The following is a 23327-nucleotide window of genomic DNA, read 5'->3' on the forward strand; positions in this document are numbered from 1 at the left end:
AATAAAGGAAACAGGTGCCTTAAAATAATCTGTCTCTGATAAAGCTTATCTCAGGTCTCTCTCTCTCTCTGTCTCTCTCTCTCTGTCTCTCTCTCTCTGTCTCTCTCTCTCTGTCTCTCTCTCTCTCTCTCTCTCTCTCTCTCTGTCTCTCTCTCTCTCTAATACTAACCAATATAAGCAGAGTACTAAACACGACAATGTCATGTTGTCATGGTCACCAGCCAAAGACCTTAATTTTCTCATGGCTGCTTCTTAATGTTTAAATTTTTTTTCTAAGCTCCAGAAACAAGCTTAAATCCATCTGGACAGGTCAGATCTACTTCAGGTAAGTGACAAACCCAAACTTTCCTGGTCTCAGGACCCCCTCTCTCCCCCTGGAAATCCCCCCCAAAAGGAAAAAATAAAAATAATAATTATTTTTTCTAAGCTTTTCTCTATCTTAACAGCACTCTCCTAGATTCAAGCAGCCAGAGTCCCAAGCCAAGAAAGTAAAGATGAACAGCTCTGAGGTAGCAGACGACAGCCCACCATCCCAGGACACCTGTCTACCTCAGAAGTCCCCTTCCCTACACCCCAAGAGTTAACCAACACCTGAGTCAGCTGGAAGCAGTTTTTCAGGAGAAACAATGCCCCTATTCCTGTTCACCCACCTTTTTTAATAATAAGCAAAAATTTTGGAATGTTAGGATTCTGGCCACTCCTCCAGTTGCATGACTGCACATGTGCAGTTCAGTAGCTAAGCAAGAGGTCTTATGTCATCTGTGCACTGCATGATTGCACAAATGCACACAGCGCATGTGTAGGGGAATCCTTAAAAGCCAGACATAGACTCCTCCCCACCCACTACTCTCTCTCTCTGTATGTGCCTCTTCCCAGGCCTGGATACTCTCTTCTGTCCCCCTACTCCTCCTAATAAATCTCTGATACTGGGTTTTGTCCTGCCTCATGACCGTTCCTTGCACGGTAACAGTGCCACTTATTATTTAAAACCAACAGCCAGCCTGGGTCAAAAAATTATTAAATATGTATGATATGACAAGGATACAGACCCAGAAATGTTTGCTTGCTTGCTTGCTTCCTTCCTGTGTGATGCTGGGCATCAGGCCCAGGCCTTCATACATGCTGTAAGCAACAGGGTGCCAGGGTGCCAGGGAGCTACTCCCCTAGTTGTAGTTCACAGTATCACTATTTTAAAATCAAGTTTTCAGTCTTTTTTTTTCCAAGATAGGGTTTCTCTGAATAACTCTGGCTGTCCTGGAGCTTGCTTTGTAGACCATGGTGGCCTTGAACTCAGAAATATGCTTACCTCTTCCCAAGCGCAAGGATCAAAGGCATGTGCCACCACATTCAGCTGTAGTCATGGGTTTTATTTATGTATATTCCACACTGTTACAAAAAGATCTTGTGGCACCTTAATAAAATAGATTAAATACAGTAGAATAAAAGTAAATCAGGGTAAAGGTACATATAAAAGGCTAGAATGAAGCTGGTTAAATTCCATAAAAGTGTTTAAAATGATCTCAAACTTGTCTTTGAGCTTTCTATGGGCCCAAACCAAGACAAAAACATGACCACTTACAACAGTTAGTTGGGGGCTTTGGTTGAAAGAGACCTAGCTCAGATCTAGATACCTGGGCCTGAGCACATTGCTCAGCTTCTCTGAACTTGAGGTTCATAACCTGAAACGAGAGAAACCTAGGAGCTCCAGGCTGGGTGAGTGAGTGAGACTGCAAGTCGAGGTGGTTTCCGATTCTGGAAGGTGCTGGGAGCTCTCCTGAAGTCCCCGGCCCCTGCTAATCCTTGGTCCCAGTTGTCTCAGGGACTTCATACCCCACCCAGCCTGAGGGAAGGGCAGCATGGGAGAGGCAGGCTCCCACCTCCTGCACCTGGGCTCTCCGACCGCCACACAGTGCGCAGCACCGCAAGACTTCTCTGATGCAGAAGGGAGAATAAAGTTCTCTGCAGGAGCCCCCAGTCGTCCCTCCTCCTGTGCGGCCCCAGGGTGGAGCTCCCCTTCTTTCTCCTCTGGAGTGCAGCTAAGAGTCAAAGACCAAGAGGATGGAGTGACTCAGTGATCCAGCACTTGCCTAGCACCCCCAACACTTGGCAATCTCTGGAGAGGAATCCATGATGGAAGCCAAAGCTCCTTCACCTATGGCGACGGTTTGCCTTCACAAAAGGTGAGTGGGCGGTTCTACACAGTCCAGGTCCCGCCTATGAAGTACCTGTTGCCCAGCATAACACACCAAGGTATTGTGAGTGCGCACATGGGTGTGTATGTGAGTATGAGTGGTGTGTGTGTGTGTGTGTGTGTGTGTGTGTGTGTGTGTGTGTGCGCGCGTGTGTGTGTGGTAGTGGGAGCAGATTTTCTTTAGAGCTCACAAACTGGCAGATTAAGGCTCTTCAGCAAAACTCCTTCCCTGCTTTTCATCACCAAAGGATAAAATCCAATTAGAATCCATGTCAGGATTGGCTGGGCTCTGTTAGTCTATACTGTTTTGTTCTAGACATGGCTAGATGTGTCCATGCCTTGGCTTGCCATTCAAAGCTCTGCACAAGCTGGACTTTTGGGGGGCTTTTCCCATGGCCATCTTGACTGACTGCAACTGCCAGCACTTCTGGAGCTTGCTACCAACATGGCATAAGGATGACAGACAGCATGCTCTGAGCAGCCTCGAACCCCCAGCTCTGCCAAACGACACTGCTGTGTGACCTTAGGTAAATTCTTCCACGTAATCGTGTTCACCTGTCCATGGGCCCATTTCTTTCCACAGTATGTCCAGCACACTGATGGTTCTCAGATAACAGTGACAGGTTACCTGATGTGGAAACCTGGCTCTTCCATTACCAGCCTATGTGACAAGCGACTCACCTGGGATCCAGTGTGACTATCTATAGATGAGGAAATGAACTGTATTTACCACAGAACACACAAAGATTTGAAAACAGAAGGGACCTGCAGAATGACTGGGCTCTATGGCAGGCCCTGTGTCCCACCCCTGGAAACTATGCCACATGTTTACTCTTCAAGCCAGTGTGATCTAGTGTTCTCTTTCCTCAGACTGCTGCAAGCTGCCTGAGCACCTCTCACATGGTTGGGCTATGACATCACAAAACACAGTCATGAGAAAAAAAACCCACATCCAGGGCCAAGGGAAAGGTCAGGGTGTACACAGGCACAAGGGGGTTCCAAGTCCTCTGAAGAGGCTGGAAGGGGAGCCTGTGGTGGTCAGCTGGGTGGGGGAGCTGGATGTGGCTACCACTATGAGTCAGACTTGGCTGGGCTGGGTGTCACTGTCCCTTTTTATTTCAAGGGTGAGTTATTCCTTAAGCAAAACATCACCCAACAATGTCTGGAAGAAATGAAGTCTGCACAGAACCTGAATCTCCCTACCTAATGCTGCACAGTGGGATTTCATAATGGGGCAGCTGGTATCCACTGCAGATTGCCTAGGAGCAGGCACAGTGTGTAAGGAAGGGTCCAGGGTCCAGTGGTAGACACCTTCAAAGGTGCTGTTGGGGTCTGTTATCTTTGCAGGCAGAGCTGTCTCTGAGGTGGGAGGGTATAGGGCTTTTCCAAATGAGATCAGCTATGTCCTGCCCTATATGACTCCACTCCATATTCTAGAACTGTTGGGACCTATATTTTCTTTGGTTAAAAAGAGGAGATGGGCAAAAGAACTTCTCTACAGCTTTAAAAAGAATGTCCAAAGCAGCCATAGGCTGGCTTGAAAGGTCGTGTTCTCAGAGCTGTCTGTGTCTGTAGGTGCTGTGAGCCACAAGCAGCACCAGGACAGCTGCCAGTCCCACTGTAGGGTAGCTTATACATGTTCACTAGTATGTCCACAATCGCAAGTCCTATCTCAAAGAAAATCCTGGTGCTAAGACCACCTCCTGGCTTTGTCCTGCAACCTGAGAAGGCCCAAGGTCTCTTTTGAACCCCTCTGTCCTGTCTCCCCCAGATTCCCAGGCTGCTGGACCAGCCCACCAAATGACCAGATCAGGATCAACAAGGAAGAGGGAGCCTGTTCCATCTTGGGGCCACCCTCTCCAGGGACAAAGGCCTTACTCCTAGCAATCCCTGAGTGTGAGCAGACTAGCTTTGAAGGCCCATAAAGGACTCCAGGCTCAAGGGAAGGGATAGGGAAGGAGCCAAGGCCTAGTGGGTGGTACAGGAGTTGAGATGGGGGGAGCTCAGGCCAGCACCCCATTCTGCCGCAGCTGAGCTGCCTATACCTTCTCATCTGGTGAGAAATGTGCAAGGAACAGGAAGACAAGAAGTAGCCACAGAGGGAGGGCCATGGACCCAGCCAGTGCTTACTTCAGGGTGTGGCTCTTGCTCTGTGGCTGTGATGGTGAACTTCTGGAATGTGGTCAGAGAGTAGGGAGGAGAGCACAGGGGCTGACCACAGGTCAAGAGGCTCTAAGCTCAAAGTCATGGGCATTCAACCAGAAGAGCGACCTGGAGCTGCAGAACTTCAGTGCATAGGTTCCCAAAGACCTCAGGCTTTGCAGAGTCCTGGGAAGGGTCCTGGAGATGGGAAGAACTAGGTGAGGTCATCTCATCCATAAAGTGTGGCTATTGTGAGAACACAGCCTGCCCTACTACAACTGGGATGCTGCCCCTTTGGGCTTCAGTCACCTCCTCTGCTCAATGGACTTAAGGATCTCTGCCTCCAAGGGAAGCAGGGGAAAGAGTCAAAAGGGTAAATGCAGGAAAAGCCCTCAGCACAACATTCTGCAATGGAAGCTAGTGTCACCTGCTGGGTGCTAAGGAAGTACTGCCTTGGCTGCCATCAAAGCCAATACCTAGCCCAGGACACCCTCAGTTGATACTGATATCAGTTGCAGGAGTGGCTAGGAGCAGCCCCTACTCCTCTGCTTGCCCTCCCCTGTGAACATAGGTCCCCATTCAGACCACAAAGTGGAGGGTGTAGGTGAGCTGGTGGCCATTGTCCCAGGCATAGAGCACCCGCTCCTTGGGGTTGTAGTCAACCTGAGTAGTGTAGGAATACTCATTGAGGAAGGGCAACTGTAGGTGAGCATCAGTGCCTGTGTGGGTGTCGAAGGCATAGGCCACCTGGCTTTCGTGCTGGTTGTAAGTATCCACAGCATACAGGATGCCACACACCAGGAAGCAGTTCCCATAGGAGTTCCTCCTCAGTCGTGTCTTCCACGTGGTCTCTTGGTGCACAGAGAGGTCTCTGGGGTCCAGGCGGCTCAACACAATCACCTCAGGCTGGGCTTCATCTTGCTCATCCACAGCTGGGTAGATGACCCACAGACCACTCTCATCTACAGCAAAATCAATGTCCGAGTGGCCACGCCACTTCCAGGGTGTGGTGTCTTCGTAGACCACATCAGGCAGTAGTGCCCAGGAGGCCACAAAGCGCTGGTGCAGGTCATATTTGATGATGTTCTTGGTGAAGGCACGGTTGTAGTAGAAGGCACCCTGGTACACCACATGGCCTGTGCCTATCCAGTTGTAGGGTAGCTTGTACATATTACTCCATCGACCTGCATGTGGAAAGTGGAGGGTCATACCAGAGTACCCTGGGCAGCCCCAGTCCACTTGTGCTGCTTAGTTTGATACAACCCTGGAGGAACTGCCCAGATCAGATTGGCCTGTGGCCATATTTGTGAAAGATTATCTTGCTTGATGATGGATGTGGGAGGGCACAGCCCACTGTGGGTGGTACCATGCCTAGGCAAATGGCCAGGGCTGTATAAGAAAGCTAGCTGGACTGAATGTAGAGGTGCATGTGTTTAATCCACTTGGGAGGCAGAGGCAGGTGGATCTCTGTAGATTTGAGGCCAGCTTGGTCTACAGAGTGAGTTACAAGGATAGCCAGAACTTTTTAGTGAGACCCTGTTTCAAAACAAAACAAAACAAACAAACAACAAACAAAAAACAAACAATTATGGGGTGATGCATGCCTTTAATCCCAACACTTGGGAGGAAGAGGCAGGCGGATCTCTGTGAGTTCCAGGACAGCCAAGGCTACACAGAGAAACTCTGTCTTAAAACAAACAAACAAACAAACAAAAACCCAAAACCCAACCAACCAACCAACTAACCAAATAAGAAAACTATCTGAGTATGATCCAGAGAGCCATCAGGGTTCTTCTGGGGTTCCTGCCTTGATTTCTTGGCCCTGATTTCCCTCAATGATTGTCTGTTACCTGAAAGTATGAGTAAACTCTCAAGCTGCTTGGGGTCATGGTGTTTATCACAGCAACAGAAAGCTAACTAGAACATCACACATTCACCACAGAGACCATCAAGGGCTCACCAGTGCTCAACAAATACTTGGCACTAAAACTTAACCATGTGGTTGGACCTAAGCCCATCATCTCATTCATACAATAGTGCCATGAAGGAGGTACTGACATTATCCATGTGTCCATGAGTCTATGAGTCCTGGGCTACAGGTCACCAGTTGTGACACTGGTAGCTAGGATTGAGGTGTAAGGTGATGCCAACCCTGTGCTTTGTCTCGGAGACTTTGCATATGATGTTCCTTGAGTGAGGTTTGCTATTCCCCATCCAATCTGCATAGGGAATGCCTGCCTGTCTCTTAGTGTCCCTAGCCAATGTGACCTCCATAGGTTATAGTGAAGGGCCTCCCCTAACCCTTTGTCTTGGTACTTCCACAACCACCAGCCTGTGAGCTGCTCCAGACACAGACCAAGCCAATTTTGAGCTTAGAAAAGATGTTAGCTATTCCAGGACATTCTCTATGATTCCCATGGTTCTCAGTAAATGTCCACACTCCTCCATGGGACTGACAGGGTACACCCCAGCCTATTCTCACTACCCTACTCCATGACACCATGCTGCTTCTGGCCGACCTCTTCACACGCTGAGCCTTCTGTCTGGAACACTTTTCCTGCTCTCTACTATTTTCCTCCTGATCCTCCAGGGCTCAGTCCAGCACCCGAAGGCCCCTGGGAAAGCCTCTCCACGCTCTTTCCTACAGAGTACTAAACTAGACTGTTCTAAGCTGTATGAAGATTGCCCCCTTAAGCCTTTGCCTCCTACAGAGTATGGATTTTTGGAAGGTGAGATGGTTTTTTTTGTTGTTGTTGTTGTTTTTCGAGACAGCGTTTCTCTGTGTAGCTTTACTACACACTCTGTAGCCCAGGCTGGCCTCGAACTCACAGAGATCCGCCTGGCTCTGCCTCCCGAGTGCTGGGATCAAAGGCGTGCACCCGGCTGGTGAGATGGTTTTAATGACCTTTTCCCTCATCCTGTCCCAGATCTGATAACCAAAACTTGTCTTCCTTGTGCTGACAGCCCCACTATGGGCATTGCCCAGAGTTGCAACTCTTCTAAGGCCTGAGGCCTGCTTTCTTGGAGGGCAGGCAAAAATCTCATGGACTTAGGAAGATTCACAAAATGTGAGTGGACACTGAGCTGGACAGTTTTTGTTTGTCTCTCTATGCAACTCTGGCTGTCCTGGAACTCACTACGTAGATACAAATCACAGAGGCTGGCCTCTGCCTCCTGTTTAAAAGTGTCCTGACTTTCTTTGAAGATGAACAGTGATATGAAAGTGTGAGCCGCTAGGCGGTGGTGGCGCACGCCTTTAATCCCAGCTCTCGGGAGGCAGTGGCAGGCGGATCTCTGTGAGTTTAAGGGCAGCCTGGTCTACAGAGCAAGATCCACTCAAAGGCACCAAAGCTACACAGAGAAACCCTGTCTGGAAAAAAAACAAAAAAACAAAAAAAACAAAAAAAAAAAAGAAAAAGAAAAAGAAAAAAAAGAAAGTGTGAGCCACCTCATAAACCCTTTCTTCCCAACTTGCTTTTAGTCATGGTGTTTCATTGCAACAACAGAAACCCAAACTAAGCCAGACACACATAGGCAATGGCACAGAACACTTAGCAACTAGAAGCTTGTGATAGCAGGTCACACTTATGTGGTCATGAGGTAGGACCATATCTATCTCCTTTGCTCTGTATTCAGTTCCCAGCAGTGGGTAACAGGATTTTCTAAACCCCAGACACCCTTCCTTAGGGCAGGTGGGCTACTTGGAGCTAAGACAGGCTGGACATTGGAAATAACAGGCACAGGAAGGCTGAGTCTTATGGGAGCCCCCACCCCAGGTCAACCACACTCCCACTTTTCCCTCTCCTACCCAGCTTCCCTGACCTTGTTTGAAATTTTCCAGGTTTCGAAACTCCACCAGATTGTTTCCATAGTAGTAGTTGGTGACATAGATTCTGTCATCAAGAGCTGCAGGGTCCTTCATCCAGGCCCCTTCATGGCGCCCGTAACTGTGGTGCTTCACAGGGGGGTCCACAGCTCGGAGGGTGCCCTCACAGCTGCCTTCCCTACCTGCAAGGAGCAAAGGACACAGTATTTCATACACAGAGTGAGCCACTAGCTCCAAGCCAGGCAGTGGGTCTAGGAAGGTGAACCAAGTTCATCTTTTCTTTTGCTTTGTTTTTGAGACAGTGTTTCTCTGTATAGCCCTGGCTGTCCTAGAACTGGTCTCTACAGAGACCAGGCCAACCTCGAACTCAGAGATCTGCCTGCTCCTGTCACCAGAATGCTGGGATTAAATGCATGCACCACCATGCCTGGTTTATCCAAGTCCACTTTAACTCTCTTGAAGGTTTTGTTTGGCCTATGAGCAAAGCAATGCCTGATCACTGGAAAAAGCAGGAACAGTCAGAAAGGGGAACAGAGGAGATGCATACCATTCAAAAATCCACCATCCACTGTATATGAAAATAAAACACAAAAAAGAGGGCCATCTCAGAGAAGCAGAGAACAACAGAATGGTGGGTAATAGTGGGGTTGGGTTTGATAGAAGAATGAGTTCAGGGTGTCTCCTAATACTTGAAAATTGAAGCTGGGTGTTATGAATGCCTGTAACCCTCAAATTGTGGAGGCTGAGGTAGGAAGAAAACCATTGCTGTGAATCTGAGATCAGCCTGGGCTATATTATAGTGCCAGGCCAGTCAAGCTACATAGCAAGGCCCTGTCTCAAAAAGGAAGGAAAGAAGCATGTGGTGGCACATGCCTTTAATCCCAGCACTCGGGAAGCAGAGGTAGGTGGATCTCTGTTGAGTTCGAGGCCAGCCTGGTCTACAGAGAGAGTTCTAGGACAGCCAATCCTGCTACACAGAGAAACCCTGTCTCAAAAGAGAGAGGGGGAAGGGAGGGGAAGGAGGGAGGGAAGACAGTTGAAAGATGAATTCTAGTATACAAAGAAACTTTTGAATATGTGGTGCTCCCTTCCCTTTCTCCTTTCCTTGCATGCAGTCACACAGACTTTTAAAAACTGTGATCCTTCTAAATACAGGCTTTTTGTATCCTGTTTTCTCCTTCCATGGACCGATTTCTCACATTATTAAATAGTCTTTTAATGATGTGATTTCTAGGTCCCCTGCCAGGCCACCAGACAGCTGTGCCCTTTAAATTATTCACTCCTCCACTCCCAAGTGTCAGCTCTGTAGGTTATTTCCAGTGTTCTGGCCCCAGGAACTGTGGTGTGAGAAAACCATATTAGTTGCAGCTGTTGTCTACATTGCTTGTTGATCCTTCTGGAAAAACAAGTGTGAAGAGCTAGCACTTGGGCCAGAGTGAGGAAGGGTCTGATGGCTTGCAATCACAGACAGTCAAGAGTCCTTCAGAAGGACAGATTCACAATTTACTGAGGACAACGTTTACTGTGTGACACAAATTACAGCTATAAATGTGGATATAAAAACAAAGAGCCAGGTGTGGTAGCACACGCCTTTAATCCTAGCACTCAGGAGGCAGAGGCAGAAGGATTTCTGGGAGTTCCCAGGCCAGCCAGGTCTACAGAGCTAGTTCCAGGACAGCAAGGGCTACACAGAGAAATCCTGTCTCCAAAAAAACAAAAACCAAACCAACCAACAAACAAAAAACACACAAAACCCAGAAACCAAACAACAACAACAACAAAACGAAGAAACAAACCAACAAACAAAAAACAGCCCAAGAGTGCAGGGGTTGTAGAGTGCAGGGATGTAGAGTGCAGGGGTGTAGAGTGCAGGGGGTGTAGAGTGCAGGGGTGTAGAGTGCAGGGGTGTAGAGTGCAGGGGTGTAGAGTGCAGGGGGTGTAGAGTGCAGGGGGTGTAGAGCGCAGGGGTGTAGAGCGCAGGGGTGTAGAGTGCAGGGGTGTAGCGTGCAGGGGTGTAGCGTGCAGGGGGTGTAGAGTGCAGGGGGTGTAGAGTGCAGGGGAGGTAGAGCGCAGGGGGTGTAGAGCACAGGGGGTGTAGAGCGCAGGGGTGTAGAGTGCAGGGGGTGTAGAGTGCAGGGGAGGTAGAGTGCAGGGGGTGTAGAGCGCAGGGGTGTAGAGCGCAGGGGGTGTAGAGTGCAGGGGAGGTAGAGCGCAGGGGGTGTAGAGCACAGGGGGTGTAGAGCGCAGGGGTGTAGAGTGCAGGGGGTGTAGAGTGCAGGGGAGGTAGAGTGCAGGGGGTGTAGAGTGCAGGGATGTAGAGTGCAGGGGTGTAGAGTGCAGGGGGTGTAGAGTGCAGGGGGTGTATGTAGCTCATGTAGCTCAGGGTGGCAGCTGGAGGCCAAGGGTTTAGTCCTAACACCTTGAAACCCAAACAAAACAGACTGAAGAGAGGACCTAAAGTCCATGGCTGGATCTAGTGATAGGGTTCCAGTGACATTTTAAAGAGAATTTACTGCAAATAGACCTGTTTATTAGCCACTTTAAATGTTGGCAATCTTTCTGTAAAGGCTCCTGGATTAACTATGTTAGACTATGAGAGGACAAACTTCTATCTCATAGTCTTTCTTTTTCCGTATAACTCTTTAAAAATGCAAAGTCCCAGCTGGAGGGATGACTCAGCAGCTAAGCATGCTTGATGTGCAATTTTGAGATTTATGTCTGCTCCCAACATACTAGCAAGCGGGGCATCCCATACACACCTGTAACCCCAGTTCTGAGGGGCCCAGAAACAGCAAGTTTGTTGGAATTTTCTGGCTTTTAGCCTAGCCAAGAAAAAACAAGTCACGGGTTTAGGGAGAGACCTTGACTCAAAAAAAGAATAGCTAGAAGTGATAGAAAGGATCTCTCTCTCTCTCTCTCTCTCTCTCTCTCTCTCTCTCTCTCTCTCTCTCTCTCTCTCTCCAAACACACACACACACACACACACACCTTTAAAAAAAATAAAAAATTTCAAAGTACGTCAGGCATGGTGGCACGTGTCTATAATCCCAACACTAAGGTGCTAAGGCAGAAGGGTGTGAGCTCCAGGATAGCCTGAGCTACAGTGAGACCTTGCCTCAAAATAACTAAAACCCAAAACAGCGACAAACCAAACAAAAAAAATCAATAATTTGATAAAGCTGAACATTCTTGGATCAGGAGCCAAACAAGACATGAGTTGGATTTAGTCATGAGCTGCGATTTCTGACACTTAGGAAACTCACTCACCTGGGCTGTGGCCTTCTGGATGCAAAGGTGGCTCAGTGGGCCAGGGAGTGCTGATCGGAGTTGGGGTGAAAGTGGAGATGTCAGGGGCCAAGCTGGCTCCTTCTGAAGCCTGCAGCATGACTTCATCATGTTTGGCAGAGTTCGGCTCCAGAAGCTTAGCCTCCATCTTGGGTGGTAGTTTCTCCAGAAGCTTGGCCTCCATCTCCGGTGGTAGTTTCTCCAGAAGCTTGGCCTCCATCTCCGGTGGTAGTTTCTCCAGCCAGGAAGTGCCCTTGAGAGTGTTGTCTGCGGAGAAAAGAGGACTCAGTGCCCATGCCCCAGCAGTACTGATGCACAGGTCTGCCACAGACCTCCTCAGGGGCTTCTCTGATCATGGAGGAGTTGAAAGGCCTCAGGTAGGAGATAGGTAGACTTTCTAGTGAACAGGATAGGCCTTTCTGATGATCACTCTGGCCTGGGGCCCAGCTCTGCCACTCCTTTACTGGGTGAGTTTTTAATAGCAAGCTCTCACCCCATCTCTGTAAAATGAGTGCCATAACCATAGTGCTGATTAGAGGAATATGTATATAAAGCATCTCTACTGACTCTGCAAACATGTGGAGGCAAACACGAGGTTCTTTGTTTCTCCTAAGTGTTAAGTACATTGTTCCAACTCTGTCATGCCTTAAACTTAGTTCCAGGGCAAAACTCCTTGTTCAGGATTGTAGATTTTCTCTCAGTCACCTTCCTGGGGACCTTGATAGCCTTGAGCCTCCCTCACCTAGTGTTTGTCACCTCAAGCTAGGAAGGGATGGATGCAGCCAGTGTCTTGCCAATTCTAGACTACAGATCTCTGCCCCTTGTTTATCTCTGATACTTACCTCTCTAGCTGCGTTTGTACCTTCTGGGTCCCCACCACTGGCACAGGCTTAGCTGCAGTCAGGCAGGCCACTCTGTCCCCATACCTGGGACCCAGTGGGAGCAAAGACTCTTTGGTCAGGATATCCACAGGGAGCATGGCCTTGGCAGCCTGTCAGGGTCTGTCTACTCTGTAGGTATGAATGAAAATGTGGCTACATGTATGTTTGGTTTTTAATGTCTGAGTTTATATGTTCTCTATGTTAAGGAATACAAGTTAATACAGTCATCTGGCTATCCAGATACTAGTTTAAAGCATAAACGGTTAATTCTTATTTAATTATAAGCAATTAAGAAATAAATAAAACGGCACCTGAGAGGTCCGTTCCCACAAGCCTTCTTGGCAGAGCCAGATATCAAAGCTGTGCCCGGGCAGTGCCTGGGCAGTGGCCAGCCAGGGGTCAGAGGCCCTGTGTTGTGCCAGGCTGAGCTGGCAGGATTCAAGGACAGCAGCTGGCATCAGGGATTGGGGGAGGAGGTGAAACCCTGAAGGGCTCAGAAATGAAGGGACCTTCTCTTTTCTAGTGTTTCTGTCTCTCTTTTAATAAACGTATGAGGTGCGCATGTGTGTGGAAGCCAGCAGACAACTTCTGATATCATCCTCAGAAATACTGTCCATCTCCTTTGAGACAGCTAGTCAGGCTCACTGGCTAGCCAGGGAGCCTGAGGGATGTTCTTGTAATCCCAGGGCTGGGATTATAAACGTGTGCTGCCGTCCTGGAAAAAAGCACTGACTACTATTCCAGAGGACCCAGATTCAATTCCCAGCACCTACGTGGAATTTATAACCGTCTGTAACTTCAGTTCCAGGGGTTCTGGCATCCTCACACAGACATGCATGCAGGCAAAACACCAATGTACATAAAATATATAAATCTCTAAAAAATAAAATAAAATATTATTTTAAAAGGCGGGGTGGGGTGGGGTGGGGTGGGGGAGGACTGGAGAGATGGCTCAGCAGTTAAGAACACTAGTTGCTCTTCAGAGGACCCAGGTTCAATTCCCAGCACCCACATGGAAGCTCACAGCCCTCTGTAATTCCAGTTCTAGAGGATCTGACATCCTCACACAGACATACATGCAGGAAAATACCAATGCACATAAAATAAAAATAAATAAGTTAACAACAACAACCAAAAAACAAATCAAAACAACAACAGTAAAAACAAACAAACACGTGTGTGCTACCATACTCAGTATTTTTTAAAATGTGGCTTTTGGGTATCAAATTTAGGTTCTCATGCTTCTGAGGCAAGTACTCTATTGACTGAGCTATTTTGCCAGTACCTGAGGTGGGAATTTAACCTTGTAAGTAAGGTCTTGGGTGTGCTAGATAAGCATTGTACTATCTCGACACTAAGTACATCCTCAGCCCTCTTTGCACTCTGAGACAGGGTCTCAGTCACCTAGCTTAGTCTTGAAATCACTCTGTGTCCTAGGGAGACCTTGAACTTAAAATAATATTCTAGGGGCTGGAGAGATGGCTCAGAGCTTAAGAGCACTGGCTCCTCTTCCAAAGGACTGAGGTTCAATTCCCAAGATCCACATGGCAGCTCACATGTCTGAAACTGTCTAAAACTCCAGTTTCGGGGGATCTGACACCATCACACAGACATACATGCAGGCAAAGCCCAATGTACGTTAAATAAATAAATACATCTTTAAAACAACAGCAACAAACAATATTCTAGCCTTGGCACTTACTAGCTGCAATTTACAGGCCAGTGCTACCAAGCCTGGGGTATGCTTTTTTGTTGTGTGAGTCAGGCTCTTATTGTGTAGCTCAGGCTGACCTTGAACTTCTGCCTCAACCTCCTGAGTGCCTGGGATTTCACCACTGAACCTGATGGGAGGGAATTCTTGAAGAATATTGGGCTCTAACTGCTCCATCTCCCTGCCTTCGGGAGAACTTCGGAAGAACCAGTTACTTCGTGCGAAGCCCTTTACTGTGACCCAGGTGGAGACACCAGGGAGCAAGTTAGCAGGAAAAGTGCAGGGTCTGTGGCTCTTCTTCGGGAAGATGACAAATGAGAGAACTGGAGAGGCCAGTGCAGAAGTGAGAGGGTTTCCCAAGGGCCCATCTCACTCCCTGGAAGCCCCATGTTCTCCTACCTTCACTGTCATGGGTGCCGTTCCTCCCACAGAACTGCAAGCTCTGTGGGGGAACCCGTGTCCACCTCACTCTGTCATCTGGTACACAGCTGACCGGCAGCAAATCTTTGAACAAAACCAAGTCCAGAAAAAATGAGGACAACTGTAAGTACTAAGAGAGGCGCCTTGTATTGCCTCTATTATTTCCTTATCAGCAACCCTGTCTGGGGTCTTCTACCCAGTATGTGATTGAGCAAAGGACCCTACAAAAGTAAACAATGGTATTGAGATCTGTGGCTTTGTGGCTGCTGAGAAGGCAGGTGGATCTCTGGAGTTGGTCATCCCTCAAATAGGCCCCACTCCCTTCCACTCACCAGCCGTGGCCTTGGGTGCTTCTTGTTTGGCCTCCTGCCTGCCCGCCTTGTAGTAGGTGAAGCCTCGGATCACTGCCTGCTGCTGGGCCAGGGCACGTGGTCTGGATGAGGGGTGGGGTATTTTGCCCTTGATGCTCTCCTTCCTCAACTTCTCCACTTTCAGCAGCTTCTCCTTGGGAGGTTTTGCAAGGCCCTTGTCTGAGAAGCTCTTTTGCATGCTGCCATATTTGTTGAGGTCTTTGCCTTGCCCTCCAGCTGTGTCCTGAGAAGAGCGGAAGTCTCAGACTTGGGTGACAGTAAACTGATGGGCTGGGAGTCACAGAAGCTCAGTGTGGGAGCTGGAGGAGGTCACAGTGTTTGTGAAGTTGTGGATACATTCATAATTTGTCTGCCTCTGTTTCTCTCCTTAGCATTCTAGTTCCTCTGCAGACTTGAGACCCAATCTGGTGGGTTACATACTCATTCCCAACTCCTGTTTGCTTGTTCTCCTGGCTTGACTGACAGCTTGGCTCCTGAACAGGCCTCCTAGTCTTGTCTCTCACTCATTGGTCTTAGTGTATGGGAAAGGGGGAGGTTCTTGGGTCCCTTTACAGAGCACCCAGAACACTTCCCATGTTAGCCTTGAAATCCTAACATCCTGAAAAGCCTTTCAGTCCCGTGTTGGTCTGGCTAGCCCTAAGGAATGCTGTGTCTAACATTTTGTGAGCTTTGTTATTTTCACTTCCTACTCAAATGCTCTGAGGCTGGCTTGGCACAAGAACACAGGGCCTGGGACACCACCCATGAGAGAGAGGCAGATAAAGCTTGTATAGTATCTGACGCCTTCTGAGCAGCAGCCAAAGTGGGACTCGCTTGCACTTGCACAACTGGCATCTCACCGAGCAGGCAGCCAGCTCCTGGCCAAGGCACAGGCTTCCTCAGGCTTTATTGTGTCTAGGCGGTCCCACTTGCAGTCAACAAGTCCCACTACCACATTGTCAGCACAGGAGGTTGCAAGTTGAGGAGGAAGGGCCGGAGCTAGGCAGTCACGTAGGCTGGCTGCAGCCCTGGCTCAGCCACGCCCTCTCCCTGTAACCTCTCTCCATGTTTCTTCATGTGCCAAGTAGGCAGGAGGTCAATTCTACTTACAGGTTGTAGGATGAACTAATATTGTATGTGAGGAAGTCAAGTTCAGAGGGTGACTCCTAAAAAATCACCAGAAAATGAGGCTACTGGCTTGTGTCCTGCCCATGGATGACTGATCTGAGGGGCACCAAAAGGGTGGCTACTTGTTGCACTCATGGCCAAGTGCCACACTCTGAGTGCCACCCAGGGAAAGAACACTTACTTCCTAACTTAACTGGAAAGTAGGGGGTCAATTTTTTTGCCTGCAGGGGTGTGCTGGCTTTTTCTTTTTTCTTTTCTTTTTTTTTTTTCTTTTTGTCTTTTTTTGCCAGCTTGACACAAGCTAGGGTGATCTGGGAAGAGAGAACCTCAACTGGGAAAATGCCTCCACCAAACTGGCTTGTAGGCAAGTCTGCAGGCATTTTCCTGATTAGTGATGGATTTGATGGGCCCAGCCCACTGTGGATGATGCTATCCTATGCAAGTGGTCCTGGGCTACATGAGAAAGCAGGCTGAGGAGGCCAGTAAACAGTATTCCTTTATGGCCTCTGCTTCAGTTCCTGCCTTGAGTTCCCACCCTGACTTTCCTCAGTGATGGAGTATGACCTGAGTGTGTAAGATGAAATAAACCCTTTCTTCCCCACATTGCTTTTGGTCATGGTCTTTATCACGGTAATACTTCAGAAGGCAAATTAGAACAAAAGGATCTACTGGAACAAGGGGATAAGTCTGTGCAAACACACGCTGTCTGCTGTGGATCAGACGGTATTAGTCTTCAGGGGTCCCTGAGGTACTGCCCATTTACTCTGCACCCACCTAGGGGCCCAGCCATGGCAGGAGAGGCTAGAAGCAGGAAAGCTAGCTTGGTCTTCGAGGGCCAGAGGGAGGTTCCCACAACCTCATTTCCAGTACTTCGGTAACTGGGGATAAGAATAAATACGAAGTTTAGGGGCCAGCCATCCCCCTGGACTGAATCGGCAAGTCTGCCCTAGCTTACCTGTGCTAGCCACAAAGTGGAAATAGACACTCCCCAGTTCTTGCCTTGCACACCAGGGACTCTTCTGCTGTGCTTTCTGTTAGCTCTCTCCTAAGGCTCCAAACACATACAAGCCTGTGTTCTCAAGCCCAGTCACCTTCTGTCCCTGCAATCAGAGCAGAGGTCTCACCTGAGCTTTGCTGTCAGGGCTTGAGGCAGGGGCAGCGGCAGGGACGGCAGCAGCATCCCTCTGCAGCAATTGGAGGCCCAGGCTGGACAGTTCCTTCTTAATGCTCATCATGATGGCTGACTGGTTCTCATAGCTCTTCAGCTGCTCATTGAGGTGACGTATGCTGTCTTTCACCATCTCACTCTCCTGGCTCAGGTTGGCCTTGATGCTCTGTGGGGCAGGATGCATGGTCATTCCTGGCCCTGCTGCTTCTGAGCTGCCACCCTAGAGGGGCACACCAACTTGTCCATCGAGACTTGAGAGGCACAGATACAAGTGGGACTGGTAAACAGGGTGGAAGAAAGTATGTCCTATAAGGCCCTGTAGTTAATGATTTTTATTCTCATGAACAAATGAATAAAAAATAGGTAATATATGTTTATATTAATAAATGAAAAAGATGTAAGTAGGCCAGGTATGGTGGTACACACCTTGAATCCCAGTACTAAGGAGGCAAAGGCAGGTGGATCTCTGTGAGTTTGAGGCCAGCCTGGTCTACATAGGCAGTTCCAGAACAGCCAAGGACACATAGTGAGACCCTCTCAACTAAACAAATAGAGATAAATAAATAAGTCCCTCTTACTCTTGTTTATTTCTCAGTGATGACAATGTTACATGTTTTTATGATAGGGACAAATACACACACACATAGTTTTTCAACACTTGTATTTTTCACTTAACAGCTTATTTTGAGAATAGTTCCGTATCTGTCTACAAAGCATTCCCAACTCCTTTTCATGGATGCATAGTATGCCACTGTACGCCTAGGCCATAATTTAGTTAGCCTGTCTCTAAGGGTGGCCCCTGAAAGTCTCCAATAGTCCATTAATTTAATATTACTTTTTCAAAGCTGGGAGTGGTAGTGCTTGCTTGTGATCCCAGCACTCAAACCAAACTTGTTAAAGAGACAATCAGCAGACTCAGAGCTATGAGGCACCAGTTTGCATTTCCAGAGATAACAAGAGGAAAGGTCAGTGGAGGGTGGCCACACAGCAGTGTGAGAGCACGCGTAGGTAACATTGTGCCCAGGAAAAATTCTCATGTCAGCTTCCCAAGCTGGCCTGGCATCAGCCAGGAGGAGATGATCCAACAGGTTTCAGATGATCCGTGTCACTGTGACCCCCAGCTTGGGGTTTAATCAGGGGTCAGTCTTCCCTCCCATGGCACAGGATGCCCGGTTACCACCTCCCTCTGGAAAGGAAGCTGGGAAAGGAAGTCCCCACGCCTGCTCCTGGCAGCGGCATGTCCCTAGACCCGTAGTGCTCAGCAGAGGCCGGATGCAGGAAATGGGTGGAGGCCAGGCGATGCCAGGGGAGAGGCAAGCCTTGAACCTTCAGCCTGGACCTCCAGGCTTATTCAACTGTTCTTGTACCCAGAGGGTAGTCCCATAGAATACACAGCCTGTCCAGTCTGTACTCTAGTACCTTTGCTTCCACACAGGTAGTACTGGGATTGTGACACCCAGGGAGGTCTGATCAGTTCTGCTACGTTATACCAACCCTGAGGCACCACTGATATGGTACTTCTCTGTGAATGGTACCCTAGAGCTGTGCAGTGTGGACCCTGATGTTGGCAGCACCTCCTCAACACTCCTTTCGTGCTACCAAATAGTACCTCAGTTTCCTCATCCAGGCTTTTGGCTTCCTTGGGTCCTGGAAACCCCCAAACCTCTTCCCAAAGGCAGGACTCTGCAGCTTATACCTCCCTTCCCAGCTCCCTGCTGGAGTTCTGTTCTGCTTCCCGTGGCCACCAGGGTGAAACAGAATATCTCAGGCCCCTTTGGATACAGCCCTGGGCCCCAGGCCCTGCCCTGCTCTTACCTCCTCCAGCGTGTTCATCTGGGAGGCTACCTTGTGGATGAAGGCATGTACTTTCATCAGATCCATGCTGTATAGCGTACCCTCCAGGAGATCCACCATAGAGTGCAGCTGGAGGTGGGGGGTGAGGTAGGGAAACAGATGGTTAAGCAAGGATATGAACATAGCAGGCAGAGGACACAAAAGGAGCTCCACTGCAGGAGAGAAGCCCAGACTCCCAGAGTCTCATAGTGGCTTGGGCTGCAGCCAACTCATAATCACAGGACAAGGAGCAGATAAGATTTTATTGATGCATTTTTACAAATATGCACATTTGTGTTTTCTTTTTGAAGTGATGGGGATGGATCTGGAGGCCTTCTACATACTAGGAAATATTCCACCATTGGGTTACATCTCTAACAAGTGGGGGATATATGTGGGTGATACATATATCTCCAGTTTCTTTGTGATGGGACCATTCTCTGGTAAAATACTTTAAAATAGACAGTTATCACTGATATCACCCACAATCACCCATATGTATGATGGAACATGGGAGCTCTTCCCCTGCCTTGTACCTTGTACCCAGTGAACGTCCTCTCTGTGTAAACCTCCCTCCTGAATGACAAAGTAGCGAACTCCAAAGACACAGTCAGTATGCTCCCCAGAGGCAGTCCTGAGGTGTGACTGATGGCTGTGGGCTCCTGAGGAGCCAGGCTGCAGTTGTCCTTTGGCTTGCGGCCACAATTTTACTTGGGAGGTCTCCTCTCATGGCCCTGCTTTATGTACTTTGCTGCAGTGTCTCTGGGGAGCGCTTTTATAACAGGCTTCTTGGTCATGAGTCACTGGCTGACAGGCCTGCTTGATTCAATTAATAATCCAACTCAAAGTATGGACCTTTTTACCTTTTCTTATTTAGATTTTTATTTTATGTGTATGGGTGTTTTGCCTGCATGTACGTCTGTATATCACGTAGGTGCTGTGGAGGCCAGAAGAGGCCATTGGATCCCCTGAAATTGGAGTTATAGATGTTTGTGAGCTACCACGTGGGTACTGGGAATAAAACCCCGGTCCTTTACAAGAGTAGCCCGTGCTCTTAAGCGAGGCACTATCTCTCCAGCCCCAGTAGATTATTGTTTGAACTGAGCTCTGGAGAAGGAGCATACACTGGTGGAGCAGAGGTGTGGCCTGTGCTCAGAGCTGGGTGAGCTGGGTTATGGAGTTCTACTTCTTTTACTGCTGTGTGAGTGGCGTGGGCGCAAACTGCTTGTGGTGCCTGCTGTGGCAAAAATCCGTAGAGAACAGAAGAGGCTTTAGTTTTCTATGATGCTTTGTGGCCACTTGGCAGAGCAATTTTATTTGTGACTCGCAGAAGATACTGGACTTAAAGTCCGGCATGCCTGCCTGCTTTCTCTCCTTTCTTTCCTTCATTTCTCTCCTCACTCCCAATACAGGGGAGCTCACTGTGGAGGCTATAGGTCAATGTTAGGTGTCTCCTAACACTCTCGATCTTATCTCCTGAGACAGGGAACCTGGAAGTCACCATTTTGGCTAGATTGACTGGTCAGTAAGCCCCAGGATCCTTCTGTCTCTGCCTCCACCAGCACTGGGTTACAAGCATGTGCCTCCATGCCTGGCCTATGTGTGGTGCTGGAGATCCACTCAGGTCCTCATGCTTGCAGAGCAAACACTTGACCCATCAAGCCCCTCCCCCAGCCCCTTCCTCTTCTAACTGTTCCTCTCCTTTCCCCTTTCCCTTTTCTGCACTGAGGAGGAACCAATGTGTGCTAAGCAAGTGCTCTAGCCCTGAACTGTACTCCAGCTCCATTTATCCAAAGCCCATTTCTAGACTACTGCACGAAGTATTAGTCCTTGACAGACTCTGGTGTTGGTTTTTCAAGACAAGGTCTCACTCTGTAGCCCAGGCTGGCCTCCAACTCAGAGATCCTCCTGCCTCTGCCTCCCAAGTGCTGGGATTAAAGGTGTGACACATTACATCTCGCATCGACAGACTTTTTTAAACCTCAGTTTTTTTGTAAAGACTTATTTTAGTTTTTAATTGTGTGTGTGTGTGTGTGTGTGTGTGTGTTTACATGAGTACAGGTGTACTCAGCAGCCAGAAGAGGGTGTCAGATCCCCTAGAGCTAGAATTACAGGTAGTAAGCTGTTCAGCCTGAGTGTAGGGAACTAAACTCTGGTCCTCTGAAGGTGGAGCCAAGAGCTCTTAACTGCTGAGCAATCTCTCAAGCCCAACAGAGAGCCTCTTTTTTTAAAAAAAATAATTTATTTATTTTTATTTTATGCACATTGGTGTTTCACCTGCAGGTATGTCTATATGAGAGTGTCAGATTCCTTGCAACAGGAGTTACAGACAGTTGTGAGCTGCCATGTGGTTGCTGGGAATAGAACCCAGGTTCTCTGGAAGAGCAGCAGTGCTCTTAACCACTAAGCCCCGCCTCTAGCTCTCCCGCCCACTTTTTAAATTGGACCTTCACTACAGACAGTATCAGAAGAAGCCATATACATGAGGAAGTGATAGGTAGTCATGGTACTAAACTGAGGGAGAGAGAGGGAGGGCAGGAAAGCATCCCTTGTCAGAGCATTCCACCAACCTCTGTCCAGAATGCTGTCTGCTTGAGGACTCCTATGCATCCCTCAGGCCTGTGCCCAATGTTATCCCCACTTTGGAGCTCCCACAATCCCTGGCACAATTCCTGGCCCAGCACAGAGCACATTGTTGGGGTCAGCAGCTGTGTCCTTAGAAGCCTGGTGACTCCTCAAGGATGGGGCTATGCCTGGCCCATGTCCAAAAACAAAAAGAGAAAAGTGGTAAGAGGCATTTTTCTTGGCCAGTCTACCCAAGAAATGGGGCAAGATGGCATGCCCTCTCTTATACAGCTATGTAGACTAGGCCAGAGCACAGCTGGAGTTATTAGCATGGGCGAAGGGGCTTGGATAGAGAGGTGGGCTGTAAGGCAAATTCTGTACCCAAGGGGTCCTCTTAATTCCCTCCCTGGGATGTTTACACAAACTTTTTGCTGAGGGTGCTGAGCCAAATGAGTGGGAGAAACCCTTGTACTGACGCCCACTGCCTCTGCCCCGTTCTTAATTTAGGGCTTCCCTGGGTACCCTGTGGGTAATCTCTCCCACCTCTCGAATGTTCTACCGGGTAGGGTAATGCTATCTCTAAGGCCAGGCCAAGACCCTATGTCTGCTAGGCACTGAGAAGGCCTACGGGACAATGGCTTGGTGGGAACCTCAGCCTCATGACCTTTTAGGTGGGCAAGTAACTGCAACAGAGAATCTGGGGCTCAGTTTAGTCTTGTCACTCCTCTCTGTTATTTCAGGCTATTTATATCCTTTCTTTGGATTCAGAGACCATCACAAGTAAAGCTGACACCATACGCTCCCTTTCTAAAAGGGTTCTAGCAGAGATGATATGAGGTAGCCTTTAGACAAAAGGCCCTGTACGACTTCATAGTGAGCATGCTCACAACTCAGCTGCAGAAGCTGAGCATGATAGGGCATGCCTGTAAGCCCAGTACTTGGGAGACTGAGGGAGGAGGAGTATTGCTACAAGTACAAGGTCAGTCTGGGTTACAGTGTGAGATCTTGGATCCACAAGTCAAAACAACAGAACCTCCAGTTATTGGACTTGAGAAGAAACCCAGTTTGTCCCTGTAAATGCAGACAGGCCTGTGGGTTACATGCTGGAGTTCACAGGGCACTGGGGAGGCCCCAGGGAGACAGTGTGATCCAAACTGTTAGAAGGTCACTGGCTTAAAATGTGCTACTCCCTCCAAGTTTAATAATTTTGGCATAAATTTATGTAGTACAAAAATAAACCTAAAATTAATTTTTTGTTTGTTTGTTTTGTTTCTGTTTCTGTTTTTGTTTTTCCAAGACAGGGTTTCTCTGTGTAGCCTTGGCTGTCCTGGAACTCACTATGTAGACCAGGCTGGCCTGGAACTTGCAGAGATCCTCCTGCCTCTGCCTCTTGAGTGATGGGATTAAAGATGTGTGCCACCACTGCCCGGCTCCTAAAGTTAAATTTAAAGAAAACATTTTTAGCCAAATCCTGGAGGCAGCACTTCATGGGCCTCTTGCTTCTCTGTGTATCTTGCATGCAAAGGATCCAACCATCTTACTTTGGAATCACCTAGTTAGAGTGAGTAAGCTTGGGTCGTGACACAGCATTTTCCTGCAGGAAATGACACAGGTTTTAGTTCTCTAAACTCAGGGTTCTTCTATCCCACACCATACTGAATACAGTATGCTGAAGCACAGCAAACCAGTGAATGAGAATGGAGATTAGCTGGGAGTTATGAAGTCCTTTGTCTGTGACCTTCCACTAGCATCCAGGGCTATGTCATCTTGTAAACTTATACAAGTCAGGTCAGCATCTCAGACCATTCATGGTTTCTGACACCAAAC

General features: G+C 48.4%; 1 protein-coding gene across 1 annotated transcript in view; it reads right to left on the bottom strand.

Annotated features, from left to right (window-relative positions):
* Window positions 1-1346: 1346 nt before the first annotated feature.
* Olfml2a (olfactomedin like 2A) overlaps window positions 1347-23327 on the bottom strand; it is a 31433-nt gene continuing 9452 nt past the window's right edge. The window contains exons 3-8 of the mRNA XM_052724510.1: window positions 18918-19025; window positions 17059-17268; window positions 14789-15050; window positions 11427-11711; window positions 8156-8341; window positions 1347-5517 (exon numbers count right to left, since the gene is read on the bottom strand). Of these exons, the coding sequence (XP_052580470.1) occupies window positions 4913-5517; window positions 8156-8341; window positions 11427-11711; window positions 14789-15050; window positions 17059-17268; window positions 18918-19025 (1656 nt within the window). The 3' untranslated portion in view covers window positions 1347-4912. The remainder of the gene's footprint in view (window positions 5518-8155; window positions 8342-11426; window positions 11712-14788; window positions 15051-17058; window positions 17269-18917; window positions 19026-23327) is intronic.

The sequence above is a fragment of the Peromyscus californicus genome, unplaced genomic scaffold (genome assembly GCF_007827085.1).
Source record: "Peromyscus californicus insignis strain IS unplaced genomic scaffold, ASM782708v3 Scaffold_7__1_contigs__length_154581171, whole genome shotgun sequence".
Taxonomy (NCBI): domain Eukaryota; kingdom Metazoa; phylum Chordata; class Mammalia; order Rodentia; family Cricetidae; genus Peromyscus; species Peromyscus californicus.